Source organism: Acinonyx jubatus, chromosome D4, assembly GCF_027475565.1.
Source record: "Acinonyx jubatus isolate Ajub_Pintada_27869175 chromosome D4, VMU_Ajub_asm_v1.0, whole genome shotgun sequence".
NCBI lineage: Eukaryota > Metazoa > Chordata > Mammalia > Carnivora > Felidae > Acinonyx > Acinonyx jubatus.
In genome coordinates, this window is record NC_069391.1 from 405,898 (window position 1) to 421,126 (window position 15,229).

Genomic DNA, 15,229 nt, shown 5'->3' on the forward strand with positions numbered 1-15,229 from the left:
TTTTTTTAATAAATAAAAAATAATAAAGAAAGAGATGCACAGTAGGCACTCTACTAGGAAAGCATACAATCTGCCTGGGAAGGCCCTCCAGCTGAAAGGTGACATCCCTGGGTCAAAAGCCTTAAGTCAAGTGACTGCCCTGTGCTCTGGTCCCAGGCAATACTGAATACACATTAAATCCCAAGAGCCCCCACTTACTAATCAACAAAATGGGGGCAGGGGATATACTCCACTAATCTTTAGCGTGAAAAAGTGGTGACTCTCTCTCTAGGTCAAGAAAAAGAGAAAAGAATAAACATGCAATCTGGTAAGTTTCAAGTGTTCACTTTGCTGGTTCAATCATTTGGCAATCCTGATGCAGTAACCATTTGGCCACCCTGATCCAGTAACCATTGCCCAGATTTAGCGGCAACAGATGATCCTTGCCTACCCACCATCCAGAAGGCCCCTTACCCTATCACGCACCTCCACAATAAACACTTAAAATCATGAATCTAAACCCGGAGCTGTTATTGACGGAAAGGGACCACCAAAGATACAGCACATGTTTAAATGAACAATGAACACAGGCTCTCAGGCCAAACTGTCTGCATCCATCTTTGGGATAAGCTCTGAAACCCTGGGATGCACTCTGCCTGTTTCTTCACCTGCAAATAGGAATGTAACAGTACCCAACTCAGAAGATCGCGGTTAGGCTTCAATGAGTGAATTCCTGCAAAGCACTATACCAGGACGGGACACATGTAAGGGCTTAGTGAACATAGGCTGTCATTATCACTGGTTCAGTCAAGGTCTCTATTCAAGGCTGCCTGTGGAATGAGAGCCATCTGGGGTCACCTGCTCGTCAATTATTTATTAAAAACCTACTATGTGCCAAACACCGAAAAAGTGCGAGTACTATAACTGACTAGGCCAAGTCATTCAATCTCCTCTAAGTCAGGAAATAACAGTACCTGCTGCACAGAGCAGAGAAACCTAAATGAGAGAACTTACCCAAAGTAAGCAAGTCAGTACCCTGAGTCACAGCAAGCGCTCAACACATGTCATCAATCACTGTACACCTTCTCTCGTACAAACTGGGAAGTGACTTTTAAAGTTAACTAATTTACCCACTTGGTCCAGAGCCTAATACATTCCTTGAAGGTATGGTAGGAATTCAATTAGCACTCCTTGCACTGAATTTCAAAAATTCCCTGCACCCCCCAGCTTACTATCAACACTCCCAAAAATGCAGGAAAAAGATGAATAAAAAGACCATCCACTACTCTGCACCAGGTTATCGTATCAGCTCCTTACTACACCTTTGCTTTCTGATCTTTAGAAGTCTCCGCATTTGTTACCACGCATGAAAGTACTTTCAGAGAAAAACTTTTAGATCACCACTTTTTTCCAAACCGGTCCCTTATGTCAGCCGGAAGACCGCACTATTTCTGCATTTCCACGGGCACACTGCCTCCTGCTTGCTTTTCCCCTCAGTGGGAAGCTAGTGGTCCATCTCAGAGGAGTTTGCTTTCTCTGCTGCTACAAGCTAGGAAACAAACTATCCTTGAGAATTAGCAAAAGGGAAGACTACACAGCATTTACAAGAGAATGGGAACTTTTTTTATATCCAAAGCCCGTTTAGGCAGTTTGTTTAGAAATAAACTGAAGTCGTGCATTCCTGCTTCTGACAGCCGCCAGGGCTGGGCAGCATTGTCTGGGGAGAAGCGCGCCGGGCCGGCCAACTTTTCGTTAAAGACGGTGCCATCCTATTCGGAACAAAGTGAAAGGTCAGCGGGGCGCAGGAGAGGCGCCGGGAGCGGACGGCCTCGCCTCGGCTCGCGCCGCGAAGTTGGCCGGCTCGCCCCACTTTCCCTTTTGTCCTCCGCCCCTTCAGCGGGGCTCCCGGCCGAGGCCCGGGGCGCGCGGGGGCGGCGGCGCGGACGCGGGCGGCCGGCCCTCACCGCGCGCCCCGCCCGCCGCCCCCCGCCCGCCGGCCGCCCCCCGCCAGCCGGCCGCACAAAGCGCGCTCCGCGCGGCGCGGCCCGGACGCCGGCGGCCTCGGCCCGGCCTCGGCCTGAGGCGCGGCGGCGGCGGCGGCGGGGAGGCGCGGGCCCGCCCGGCCCCCGCCGGCTCGGCGCCCCCGCCTGCCCGTGCGCCCGCCCGCCCGTCGGCTCCGCGCCCGCCGGCTCCGCGCCCGCCGCCCCCGCCGCCGCCGGCCCGCCGCCCCGCTCCTCACCTCGGCATCGGCGGCGGCCATGGCCCGGGCCCGCAGCGTGGCCCCGCCCCTCCCGCGCGCCATCGCCCCGCCCGCGCCTCGCGGCTCAGGGCGGGGCGGGGCTGGTTACGCGCGTCTGCGCCTGCGCCCGCGCCCGCACCTGCGCACTGCAGCCCGGCGTGCGGCGTCCGTGGCGCGGGCCTGCGCCGACCGGAACCGACGCGCGCGGGCGAGGTGGGGGGCGGGGCCGGACGCAGCGATCTTCCGGAGGTGTCGCGGCGGCTAAGCGTCGTCCTCCGGTTTTCGCAAATATCTTTTCCTTCTACGTGGGCATTCTGGTGGGCTGGCCGGGGTGGAGAAGGACCCCTGACCTTTAACCCCGGACACACATTGATGCCGTCGGCCTTCCCAGAAGGCGGATCCTGACTTGCGTCCTAGGGCGGTGCCCGGGTTCGAGGGTATTCCCGGCATGGTGGGGCGGGTCTTGGTTGGGGTGAATGCCCACCTAGAGGCTGTTTACGGGTTGTGCCCGGTGGTGAGGGTGCCCCGGCTGGAGGCGGGGGGGGGGGGGGGGTGTCCTGCTAGGAGTGGGTGCCGACTGTGTGCCGACTGAGAAGGCTGCCCCGATGGGGGGGAGGGGAATGTTCCTACCGGAGGATTGCCCCAACTTTGGGAGGATCTCAATGAGGAGACTTGCCTCCGTTTGGGGTGCTTCGGTTAGGAGAGGTGCCCTGGTTAGGGGTAATGTCACAGCTAGTGGGTGCTCTGGCCAGGGTCCGTTTCTTCTGTGGGAGAGTATGCACTGATTAGGGAAGGTGGCCCGCTATGAAAGTGTGCTCTGGATGGGGACAGTGTTCTGATTGGAAGGCTGGGGGTAGAATGGGGATTGTCCCAATGAGGAAGACTGCCCCCCGCTAGGAACGGGGTTCTCCAGTTAGGTGTTCCCAGCCTGGGCAGCCTCCCTGATCACCCCAAGCTCCTTGAATCGGCACCTACCCAGCAGCCTGCCTCCCAGTTTTGCACGGGGAAGATCTCCGCACACCCAGCCGCCTTCATGGACAGCATCGCATAAACTGGCTTCGCCACCCCCCCACTCCCCATGGTCAGACTGAATTCTATCATCTTCTGGCAGTTGAAGAAAGATGTATAGACCGAAACTGGGGTTCTCTGACCAGTCTTTGCAACAAGAACTGAGGAGGCTCTGAGTTGAAGGCTAACCTGCTCCACCCCCTCGCACATGCGGGCTCACTCTCATGGGACTCCAGAAAAATTACTCTACTAAGGTGGACATTGACAGTCACACAGGTGCAAAGGAGGAAATGGACGACTGTAAGTACCTAGGAAATCTTCCCTGTTTCTTTGGGGCAACCTAAGTCAGCTCCTAACAGGCTTGGGATCCTTGACTGTTTGGAGCCTCAAGACTGGAAGCTCAGGAGTAGTCATGACCTGTACGGCCCAATTTAACTCACCTCCACTCACACCTAACTCTGGCACCATACTCTCCATCTCCACTCCTGCCTTGGGCTCTAGTCTGTCCCTTCTCTGAAACGCTTTTATCTCAGGTATGTGTGGCTCAATTCTCTGCCATGGCTGGGTCTCAAATACCACCTCTTCAGGAAAGCCTTCCCTTACCTCCCTACCGAAAACAATACTGCACCCGAGAACTTCCTTGCTTTATTTTACTCCTTGGCACGCCACTGTTATATTGTCTGTCTTTCCCATTAAAATGTAAGTCCAGAAAGTCAGGGACTTTTATCTTGTACGCCTTAGTGCTTATAACAATGCTTGGCATGCAGGAGAAAAAAATAAATATTTGTTGAGTGAATAAGATGTGGAGAAAAAATCCTTTACCAGGCAAACACTGACCATAAGTCAATGCGTCAGAAGTAGGATATGCTCCCGTTTTGCTCTGCCAGCCCAACCCACCCTATCCTTGTATGATCATTGATCATTTATGTTAAGTGCAGTTTTTAACACATGCCATGTGAACCATCACATCAGTCCTGAGACGCAAGACTCTTACCCACGTTCTGAGTGAGGAAACCAAAGCAAAAGAGTTGAGTGCCCTCAAGACTACCTGACTGTTGAGAGGCAGAGACAGGATTGAAACCCAGGCACATTTTCAACTATGAGGCTACCGCTAACAGATGGTTTGCAGATTATCCTCCTTGTGGCATATTTTGAGCTTTCCTCCAATGTTTATCCTCTCCTTGTCCAACAAATAGTAACGTTTTAGCTGGGTACGTGGCTACCTGACTAAAGAGCACATTTCCAACTGTCAAAGGTAGCTGGGTGGATGTTTGCACAAATGATAGAATCTACTTCCCAGCCTATACCCCCCCCCCCAAGAAGTTAGAGGTGCAGGCCCAGTAAACTGGGTGATGATGAAATCTGGAATGGCCACTCTGGACCCAGGAGTGGAAGCCCGAACTGGAGAATGACAGCTAGGTCACCAGGCCCAAATTTTGCACTTCTGGACTGTTAAGTGTACAAGAAGTAAATGGGCAGGGGCTCAATATGTCTTCTCATAATCCCATAAATGTCTTCTAGATTAAGGTAACAGACACCTATCCAGTCACTCCCTCACCATATGGCAGATAGGGAATTTGAACCCAAAGTCTTATCTTAACCACACCTCCATTATTTCCTAAAGCACAGTCCACAATCATTGGCCCCGTTGGGCATTTACAGACCCTCCCCTCAGCCCTGGAACATCTGCAGATGTCCCTTCGGTAAACGTTGCTCTTCCGAACCCGGTTTTTATTTGTTCTTGGGTTCCTTGGATCCTAGACAATAGGCATTTGAAGGGGACCTCAGGAGCAGGTGTGGCCTTGGCCTTGTGTTCACACTTGGATGAGAGGGGAGCAACAGTATCCCTCACAGCCAGAGTAGCAGTGACAACAGCAGGGACTTGAGACTTGAGGCCAAGGGTAAGGGAATAGCACAAGAGGCAGAGGCTTGGGCAAGCCCTCCTCCTCATCCCCCAAGGGATTTCCTCTGACAAGGAGGTCTGAGCCGCTTCCCCTGGGATGATGGGTGCTAGAGGGGAAAGTCCAAGGTTTGTGACAATCAAACGGAACAGGGGTGATCTCCCCATGTGACAAATACATTTTAAATTAATGCCAAGGCCCCAGACATGCAAGCCCAGCTTAAAGGGCACATCCTTAAGCAGAACCATAAAAGCGAAGGCCAGCTGGGCCCGAGTTGAAGTTAACCGGCCCACGCTGGTTGGTCCCGCTCCCCCAGCCTGTCTTCCAGCCCTAGGCACCAGGAAGGATGGGCCCATAACCGAGGAGAGGGGCACGCGCCCAGGAAGGGACTGGGAGACCCAGAAGACGGGGGCCCAGAACCAATAGAGGGGCAGGGCCTGGAGAGCGCGTGCCCGGGAGGGGCGGGGCCAGGAGGAGGGCGCGCGCCTAGGAAGGCCCCCAGGGTTAGGCCGCCGCGCACTGAGCTGGAGGAGGGCGCCAGAGAGGCCGGCCTGTGCCCAGCTCTACAAATGAAGCGCTTTATTTACACTCCATCTCTCTAGGCCCCAGTCCCCGGGGAGAGGCTGATCCCGAGGCGGAGGCTGCGAGGAACGGCCGGGCAGCAGCAGGTCCTGAGTGCGCCGGGCCAGGCCAGGAGCAAAGGCACGAGGCCCTGGGCGCCCGGTCCCAGGGCAGAGGTCAGCCCACCCGGAAAAGGCGGCACAGGGTCAGCTCCCGGGCGTCAGGCTGGGATCTGCACCGCCACAGCTCTGCTCATAGGATGGCGGGGCCTCTGCGGGGAAAGAGCAAAGTCTGCAAGGGGCTCATGGGGCCCTCTCCCCCAGCCAGACCCCAGGCCTCTCACTCACCATAGGGATAACCCCATGAGCTGTATTCTGGGGGCAGGATCAAGGTACTGGTGGTGGGCACTGGCCCTCCTGAACCCTCTGCAAAGTAGGGAACAGTGGCACCTGTAGAGATGCACAAGGGAGGGGGCAGTGGGTGGGGAGCAGGGCTGCCATCCTGAGGGCGGGGCTCAGGGGCAGCAGGCACAGAGCTGAAGGTGGCAGGTAGTGACTGCTGCTGTGAGTGGCTCTTCGTGGAGAGGGAGACTGCGTCTGCAAAGTGGGGGCTGCTGGCCGCAGCCTCCGCCTCCTCCTGGGGCGGTGCGGAGGGCACCACCGGGATTGAGGCCCCAGGAGGCAGCCCTGGGCCTGGCCGGGGGCTCAGCGGGGCGTGGTTCACAGCAATATTGCCGATGAAGACAGGAAGGGTCACGGTGGCTTCAGGCACCTTCAGGGAGACCTGGGGAGGATGGGAGAGTGAGGCTAGGCCACCTGCCCCCCTTTCCCACCCCGCTCCCTCCAACCCCCAGCACCTGCAAGTAGTAGTCCACGTGGATAAGGCTGCAACCTGGCAGGGCTGACTGGGGCAGGGCAGGCACCAGGATCTGCTCTTGCCACTGCGCCCGCCTCCAGGCCTTGACACCCGCACCCTCTACCTCTGCGATGGTCCGCACATCATAGATCCAGCGCTTGGCCTTGTAGGATACTTTCTGGGGAAGGGCCGGCCTGTGAGCCTGGGCAGGCCAGGCACCTACCCCTCCTCTGGTCCCATGGGGACAGGCCCTGACAGTCAGAGGGGACTCTGACCTGCAGCAGACTGGCTACCACAGGGCTGGTGTCCTTGCCTGACTGGTTCTCGATGTCAGCCTGCAGCCGCAGCACCTGGCCCACCACGTAGCCACGGAGGTCGGTGCTGGCGGTGAGGACCACGCTGCCCGTCTTCACCAGCTTGTAGGAGAACTTCTTGGTGGTGGAGGCCACGTTGGGTTGCTTGAGGGGAGGGCAGTAGTGAGGGGGTTTGGTGGGCGTGGGCAGCCTAGATCCCTAAGGCCTCTCGCTGAACAAGCCCACTGTGCCATGCTATCCCCTGCCCCCCAGACACAGCACAGTTAGCTCGGGACAGAGAGGCCGCTGCTCTTCTAGAGCCCGGCCACCTCATCTTAGTTGAGGACAGGACATCTGGCAAAGGTGGGGACCACCCAGGAGACCACCGCTCCATCCTCACCTCGATGTCAGGGATGCTGTTCAGATTCAGGGGGCTCAAGATATAGAACACACGGCTGCACTGGTGATCCTTGGAAAAACGTGGTGTGTCGATGGTGGCCCGCACCTGGTGTACAATCTTCCCAAAAGGGCCTTCAAAGGACGTTGGCGCTGTGGCTGGAGAGAGAGCAGGGAATGGCACCCAACTGCCCCCTGCCCCACCTCCTGTCCACCAACTGTCACCAAGAGGCCTGGCCAGGCAAGGCTGGGCTCTTACCAGGAAGCAGGAACTGAAAGGGGAAGTTGTGCTCTCCAGCGGGCAGGCTTCCTGCAGAGACAGGAGGGGGGTGTAGGGGAGAGGGGGCTCAGGAGCCTTGAGGTGACACCACAGGACACAGGTTGGAAGCAGGCCCTGCAGCTGACCAGCTCACACGGACTCTGGCTACTGGGTCTCCCAGCCTCTGAGTCCAGGCACGACAGCAGCAACGGGCTGCAGCCTGGGCAAAGGAAGCGATGCAAAATCTTGGCTTGAACAGGAAAGGGAGATGGGGCTGTTCCAGGAGCCAGAGCCCACCCAAATCAAGAAGGAACTGGCCCCCTTCAGCCACCCAACCCCTATCAGGCAATACCCAGAGCCTGATGGGGAGAGAAGCACATCAGGATGCCAAGTAGTGCTAGAGGGTGAGCCAGCACGGGGGTCCCAGAGCCTGATGGGGAGGTTGGGTGGACAGACGGGCCCCACGCTCAACCAAGGTCTGCCGTGGGCGGGGTCACTATACACAGTGAGGCCAAGTACAGTCTCCCAAACTCACCCTTGTCAGCCAGCGACAGCGCACTGTTGAAGTAGCCCTCCTCCACTACCCACGCTGCATCATTGGCCTTGTTGGACACCCTGCAGGAACCCATGCAGGTCACTCGGATGGCTGCAAGGGGGGGATGGCGTGAGTCCCAGCCAGCTACTGTCCTCGACCCCTCCCTGCCCCCACCACAGAGACTTAGGTAGGGCTTGCAGCACTAAAGGGTGCTGGGACTTAGGCAGGCCAGCAAGTGGCCTGCTGCTCTCCAGAGGATGCCTCCTGTCCATCCTCCATCTTGCGATACTCCCAGTACAGTGCTCCCACGGCAGTGAGGCACGGAGTTACGTCTGTCCTGAAGCCCAGAACAGGAAGGCCCCAGTGGTCACTCAGATGACACCTGGACAACCCCAGCCTGTTAACCTCTGTTCCCAGCCACCCCTGGGCCCACCAGACCTGTGAAGACTTAGCTGCCTATAGGGCATGCTTGGGACACCAATGATGGAACAGAAGCCCATGGGAGCCGCTGACCTCCAACCCTACTTCCTGCTGCCTCACAGGCAAGTCAGCTAGGCTGGGAGGCACCCCTTTATGCTCCAGGAAACTAACTGCTCACCCTCATGACACAGGAATGTGGTCAGACCTGCCTGAGCAGATAAGGTACCCAACAGTATGGCACACTGGCAGGTGAGGACACCCTTGACTTCCTGGACCAGTGCTGCCCAGGAGGACTGGTTTTCAACATCAAGAGATGGTTCCGTCCTCTCCCCGACTCTCCTGTGGAAGCACCCAGACCAGAAGCACAGGTCACCCCACCTTTCTGTGGTCGGGAACTCAAATTCCTCACTCTAATGGACATATGCCCAGAGACCACTATGGTCACAGGCTGTGGCTGGACAACCAAGAAGACAGCACGGCTGGAGAACCAAGCAGAGAGGGGCTGGGAGCTCCGTGACTCTCACTCCTGGCAGCTCCACTTCTTTCCCTGCCCCGTGTTGAGACAAGGCCAAAGATGTTAGCCTCCCTGCCCAGCCCCTCCTCTTCCTCCCAACTCGATGGTCCAGTGAGGGCAAGGTGACTCAGAATCTGACAGAGCCACCAGGCAGGAGGAACCTGGTATCCCAAGTGTCCAGGGCCAGGAGCCAGCCACACCAGCCATGTTCATGTCTCCCCAGGCTGACTCCATCCTGCCAAACAGGCCTCCTGTTAGCCATCCACAGACCACCGGGCTTTCCCCCCACCGTGAACCCTTGGCTCATCCTCCACCCCTGTTGGCACTGCCTGTGACTGGATCCTGATTTCTAATCCACACTCCATCAGCCATCCCTTCCTAGGGCCAGACCCAGAATTGTTCCCATCCCAGAAATCTGGGACATCAGTGATGCTCCTATAGACCAACACAGCCCAAGAGAAACACGACAGGGGAGTGAACAGAACAAGGACGGGAAGTGTGACAATTCCAGATGCCACGTAACTTTAACACTCCCCATGGAGGGGGTGCACTCTCCCTTGAATCTGGCTGTCCTATGAACGCTGGGACCAGCACAGTGTGCCAGAAGGAGTTAAGTGGTCCCCAGATTGGCCCAGTGCCAGCTGAAAACCGTCAAGTGACCCCAATGGATGGCACACACAGCTGAAGAATCACTCTGCCCAAATTCCTAATCCACAGCACTGTGGGTCATAGTAAGATGGTCATTTTAAACAACTTGACTTAGGAGTGACTTGTTATGTAGAAACTTTTACATAGAAACAGACAAGAACAGACGTCCAACCTCAGTGGAAATCAGAGAGGCTCATATGAGTTACCATTTTAACCCATCAGACTGGCAGATATTAAATATTTTGACACGTGTTAGGAGACGGAAAGCACACTCCTTTATGGTGATCAAACTGTAGGCTACTACAGGGGCCCTGAAAAAGCACCAGGAAGATCTGCTGTGATCTTACACACACATACCAGGGGACTCAACAGTTCTTAGAATCCACCCTATAGGGCACCTGGGTGGTTCAATCGGATGAGAGTCCGACTTCGGCTCAGGTCATGATCTCACAGTTTGTGAGTTCAAGCCCCATATCGGGCTCACTGCTGTCAGCCCAGAGCCTGCTTCAGATCTTCTGTCCCCCTCTCTGTCTGCCCATTCCCTACTTGTGCTCTCCCTCAAAAATAAATACACATTAAAAAAAAAAAAAAAAAAGAATCCACCCTAGCTACCCAAGAGCTTCGAGCAACACTGGTACCGAGGACTATCTAGGCGTAGCCCACGTCCAACAGCAGGATGGTTAAAACAGTCACCCACCCAGACTGAACTTGGCCCCCAGAATTCTGGTGAACAAGCCATGGGGTCACCTGACCCTAGAAAAACAAACAGTATCAAATCGACCCTTGGGGTATTCCGGGTGGGGGGCAAGTTCTATGACCTTCCCAATGTGCAGGCAAAGAGCCTCTTTTTGCACACATGCCTAAGCCTCTTCAGAGACCTTGCCTGAATGAGCAGCTTCCAATCACTGTCTTGGAGTCAAACAGCCTGTTCCTCTGCACTCTCCTCCACAGGAGAACAATGGAGGTGCAGGGGACAGATACACACAGCAGGCTTGTCCCTCCCACCTCCTGCAGGGGGAGATCTGCTCCCGCAGGTGACCATGACCATCACCAGTGTGATGGGTGGCAGCACAGCCACAGGACAGGGGAGGTATGTTCTGGTAAGGGACAGCCTCTGCCACACAGAAACAAGCCCTGCTGTACCATCTAGGTTTAAAAGTGTTTCAGTTCTAACAGTGGGTCTGGGGCTGCTCCAGTTCTCTAAGGAACATCATCATGTGGACTGTGTTCCAGAGAGACTTCTAGAACTTTCCTCCTCAGCCAGCCCTCCCCTGTCCAGTAGCCCTCCTCCCTTGCACCACCTGCCATCACTCTTCATTCTGGTCCCAAAGGTCTCGCCCACCTCCACCAGCTCCCACAAATCCACAGCAGCCCACCTTTTGCCACATCTTTTCACTAAAGCTCTGGCCTGTGAGGCACTTCTGTCTGTCCTGTGTCCAAATCTGAAACATGACAATAATAATGGTGCCCACCTCTCAGGGTTGCTCTGGAGGTTTATAGAGTTGGTCCACGGGAGGTGGGGAGAATAGTGTCTGGCCTGCAGTGACAGCTCAGGGAACTGACAGAGCTGGGAGCTGACCACTGCTGTCGTCTGGGTACCACCCTCCCTCAATGCCAGAAAAGAGTGCACCCCCGTGTGACCCCCAGCCTCAGGCTCAGCTGGACTTGGGCTCCAGGAAACCGGTTCCTTCCCCAGCTTTCTACAGTAGCTCTGAGGACAGCCAGTGCCCTCATAGCTGAAGTGCAAATCATCACTGTCCCTCCTCAGACAAGTATTTAGTGGGTAAGACTAGGAGCCCCCCAGGAAAGACCTGCTGTCCTCGCCACCTCCATGTCCTCCCAGAGGGGTGGAGGGCCTCCCTGTCGCATCACTGGCTGGTAACAGGAGCTGAACAGGTATCTTAAGATGAAAGATGCTTCAGATTCTGTGTCTCCCTCTCTCTCTGACCCTCCCCCGTTCATGCTTGGTCTCTATCTCAAAAATAAATAAACATTTAAAAAAAAAAGTTTGTTGTTTTTTTAATTTTTTTTTTAACCTTTATTTATTTTTGAGACAGAGAGAGACAGAGATGAATGGGGGAGGGTCAGAGAGAGGAAGACACAGAATCTGAAACAGGCTCCAGGCTCTGAGCTGTCAGCACAGAGCCTGACGCGGGGCTCGAACTCACGGACTGCGAGATCACGACCTGAGCCGAAGTAGGACGCTTAACCGACTGAGCCACCCAGGCGCCCCAAAAAAGTTTTTTTAAATGGGGCGCCTGGGTGGCTCAGTCGGTTAAGTGTCTGACTTCCACTCAGGTCGTGATTTCACGGTCCCTGAGTTCAAGCCCCGCGTCGGGCTCTGTGCTGACAGCTCAGAGCCTGGAGCCTGATTCTGTGTCTCCCTCTCTCTCTGACCCTCCCCCCGTTCATGCTCTGTCTCTATCTCAAAAATAAATAAACATTAAAAAAGATTTTTTTAAAGAATGAAAGAACCACAGTCTTGCCTTTTCCACACCCAGCTAGGGCTAGAGGAAGCCTTAGAGCAGCCCCAGCACCCACATTCCATCTAGGCCCCTGGGGACAATCTGAAGAATAACCCCTCTGGCTTGAAGTCACTATCCATCTGCTTTTTGGCCGATACCCCCATCTTCCCTCTCCTAATCAGGGGCTCGGCTAGTACATTTACCATCAGGACCACCACCAAGGGCTCCCTTGGTATCCTATGCCCTGTCCATTCACCCACATCTCACCTATCACATGGTTGCTGGGGGCTCTGCCCAGGCCAGGCCATCCTTTTGCTCTAGTCAGTAACGGTGTGTTTGCTATGGGAACATGACTGGGCGGATGAGCGAGGCAGTGAGCTCTGCATGGGGTCTCACAGTGGTTGTCCCCCCAGCCACAAGCCTGCCCCTCCTTCCTGCACCCTGGGCTCTCCCTCAGCCCCATGACACCTCTCACCTGTCACTTGTGCCCCAGGGAAGGGCTGCACTGTCACAGGGCCCCCTGCCACAAACATAACTACCCCCACTCAAACTCCAAACTCCAACTAAGGAGACAAGAAAGGAGACAACAGTCATCAGGGGGAGGCCCCACTAGGCCAGACACCTGACCAGAAGCATCTACACCCACTCAGTTTCTTTCTAGAGCCATGTGGCCTCAAACACAGAAACGTCAAGGGTCAGACCCATCCAGGACAGGGGCAGCACCTGCCCAGAAAGGTGGGCAGTGGCTCTCAGTCCTCAGTAGGCACCATAAGCACTGAGCAGTCAACCACACTAACGCCCAGAGGATCAAGGTCCAGAGCGATGCCTGACGGCTACGGTTTTGGCCAAGCACGCCAAGGTGGAGAAGCACCCCAGCAGGAACACCCTCACACACAGCCTTGCACTCAGAGCCAGTGATCGGGCATAGAGGCCCCGGGGCTGCAGCTTTGCTCACTGCACCCTGAGGGCTGAACGCTGAAGTCCCATCCAGAGCCCTGTCCATACCTCAGATGGCAGATAAGGCCAGCACCTGCAGAGAGCCCTAGGGATGACCGCAGCAGCAAGCTAACTTCCAGTCCCAAAGTCCCAAATGCCTGTGCGAGCAAAGGACCGGCTAGCAGGGCTCGGGTTCAGCTCCTAGACGCTCACTGGGCTGAACGCCTGGGTCACGGAGGGATGAGCAAGACCCTCCCAGCTCACAAGGCCAAACCTCAGCCTGGGTGGAAGCGGGTATGCCGCGGGACCGCGAGGAGGGAGGGCCTGCGCCAGGGGCCTGGGCATGTGGGGAGAGAAAGCCCAACGTGGGCCGGGCTCCAGGTGAGGGCCCAGCAGGGGCGGGGCCCAGCGGACCCTGCAGAACTGGCAGGGAGGGTCGGGGGCGTGCATGCATCCAAGTCAGAGTGGCCTTCGGCAAGGTGGGCAGGATCTAAACCCCTGCCCCCGACTCTAGCCGACCCTAGGAGGAGAGAACAGGAAGGGCAGATGCGGAAGGACTGGGCCACCCGGGCTTCCCTGCTCCGCCCCCACTGCCACCAGCCACCCACCCCGGCGGCTCTGCGCTGCCCGGCTGGCCGCACCCTAGTCCTCCCCGCAGCCGGCGGGGCCCAAGGCTCCCAAGGCCGGCGGGAGACTAAGGGAGGCGGCGGCAGGTGGCGCCACAGGCTCCGCGGGTCCAGGCCCCAGTGCCACGGGCTGCCGCTTCCGGGAGCCCCGGCCCTGCCGCAGGTGCTGCGCAGCCACCTGAGCCCCGCCGGCCCGGCCCTCCCCCGAGGGGACCCCGCTCCCACCTCGGAAGGGCAACGGCGCCCCCAGACGCACGCGCACGGCCCCCGCCAGCGGTTCTCCAGGGCTGTAGACGACGCGGCCGTGGCTCAGGCAGACCTCGAAGAGCTGCACCCGCCCCATGCCGCCGCCCTGGCCGGGCGGCCGCGCACTGATGCCCCCTCCCGCCGCCGCGCTACGAGCCCCGCCTTCCCGGCCCCGCCCCCGACCCTCCCGGCCCCGCCCTCGACCCTCCCCGCCGGGCCCGCCCACTCCCCTGTGCCCGCCCCCCGACCCTCCCCGGCCAGCCCCCAGCTCCAGCGTCCTCTTCTGCCGGCTCTTCCCCCGGCCCCCGGGCTCCAGCCTTCCTCGGCCCTTCACCGAGCCCTGCCAGGGTCCGTCCTCCGCCTCTTCCCCCTCCTCTCCACCACCAACTCCCTGCCTCTGCCCTCCCCGCCCGCCACGCTAGCCCGCCCGCGGGGTGGATAACGGCGCGGCTCGCGGGAACCCGGCGCGCGGGCGCCCCCTGGTGGCCCCGGGGAGCGCGGCCGGCTCACCTGCCGAGGGGCGGGCCGGGCCGGTGCCCCCTCCCCAGCCTCCGCCCGGTCGCTGCGGGCTCGCTGCGGAGGGCGGTCCCGCGTCGCTCGGCGGAAGGACGTCACGGGGGGCGGGCCACGTGCGGGATGGCGGGGTGGCGCGCGGCGGAGAGCCGGGCGATCCCCACGGGGGCCGCGCACACCTGTGCCGGTGGCGGCGTCGCTGGGTAGCGAGCCGCCGGCGGAGGTGCCGGGCTGTCCGGGCACCCCAGGCTCGAGAGCGGCGCCCCGGGACGGGGATGGGAGTGGGACCTCCTCTGACCTACCCTCTCTGAGAGGTCCCTGTGGAGCGGGGACTGTGGGGGACGGCGGACCCGTGAGGGAGCCCCGCGAGGGACGCGCTGCTTGCGCAGAGCAGTGCAGGGCGCCCAGCGGCGCCTTACGCGTGGGAGCGCCTGAAGGAGGGCGTCAGGGTGGCCCGGGTTTTTGTCCAGAACACCTGCGTGAATGGGGGTGGCATTTTCTGATGGAGAAAACTGGCTTAGATATAAATTGCTTAGGGGATGGGACAAAGTCATGAGGAGCAGAATCTAAGAGGCTCGGTAGGTACATGTACGATTGAGTTTGAGGAAGACTAAAGATTTTCAGTCCCCTATTGGAAGATGGTAAGTCAGGGTGCTGATGACATCAAGGGTTTTGAGTGAAAGCCACAAAAAAACCTCACCTGGCCCTCCAGCAAAAGGAGAGAGGCTCATAGGCTGGGGGGATTCCACTGGGCCAAGCTGAGGAAAAGGAGGGGCCTGAGGCCCCGAAGGGCCAGCAGTGTGCAGCCAGCACCGCCGGCCTGGCTTGCTTGGGA

The 15,229-nt window shown here is 58.0% G+C and overlaps 2 protein-coding genes across 6 annotated transcripts in view; both read right to left on the reverse strand.

Moving 5' to 3' along the window:
- EHMT1 (euchromatic histone lysine methyltransferase 1) overlaps window positions 1–2,309 on the reverse strand; it is a 152,234-nt gene extending 149,925 nt beyond the window's left edge. The window contains exon 1 of one of the 3 annotated variants that reach the window (XM_053204280.1): window positions 2,219–2,309. In XM_053204280.1, the coding sequence (XP_053060255.1) occupies window positions 2,219–2,281 (63 nt within the window). In that variant the 5' untranslated portion in view covers window positions 2,282–2,309. The remainder of the gene's footprint in view (window positions 1–2,218) is intronic. The other 2 variants (XM_053204281.1, XM_053204282.1) reach the window with 2 other exon arrangements.
- A 3,382-nt stretch (window positions 2,310–5,691) lies between these two features.
- Window positions 5,692–14,037, reverse strand: ARRDC1 (arrestin domain containing 1). 3 transcript variants are annotated; one of them, XM_027050931.2, is made up of 9 exons: window positions 13,861–13,879; window positions 13,079–13,529; window positions 8,027–8,137; window positions 7,492–7,542; window positions 7,237–7,391; window positions 6,819–7,001; window positions 6,545–6,721; window positions 6,036–6,471; window positions 5,692–5,959 (listed from the first exon to the last, which is right to left on the reverse strand). In XM_027050931.2, exons 3-9 carry the CDS (start codon window positions 8,118–8,120, stop codon window positions 5,895–5,897), a joined length of 1,161 nt encoding a protein of 386 aa, XP_026906732.1. In that variant the 5' UTR covers window positions 8,121–8,137; window positions 13,079–13,529; window positions 13,861–13,879; the 3' UTR covers window positions 5,692–5,894. The 3 variants fall into 3 exon arrangements, with proteins under 3 accessions (XP_026906732.1, XP_026906731.1, XP_053060260.1); XM_027050930.2 differs by lacking the exon at window positions 13,079–13,529 and having other exon boundaries at window positions 13,861–14,037; XM_053204285.1 differs by lacking the exons at window positions 13,079–13,529; window positions 13,861–13,879 and adding an exon at window positions 8,625–11,064.
- Window positions 14,038–15,229: the final 1,192 nt, after the last annotated feature.

Bases quoted from the DNA above. Each gene is read 5' to 3' on its own strand.
- ARRDC1 (XM_027050930.2), bottom strand. From the start codon at position 13,978: ATGGGGCGGGTGCAGCTCTTCGAGGTCTGCCTGAGCCACGGCCGCGTC. The intron at 7,002-7,236 runs GTGAGGATGGAG...CCTCCCCTCAAG, and splicing joins ACAGCATCCCTGACATCGAG to CAACCCAACGTGGCCTCCAC. The intron at 6,472-6,544 runs GTGCTGGGGGTT...CATCCTCCCCAG, and splicing joins ACGTGGACTACTACTTGCAG to GTCTCCCTGAAGGTGCCTGA.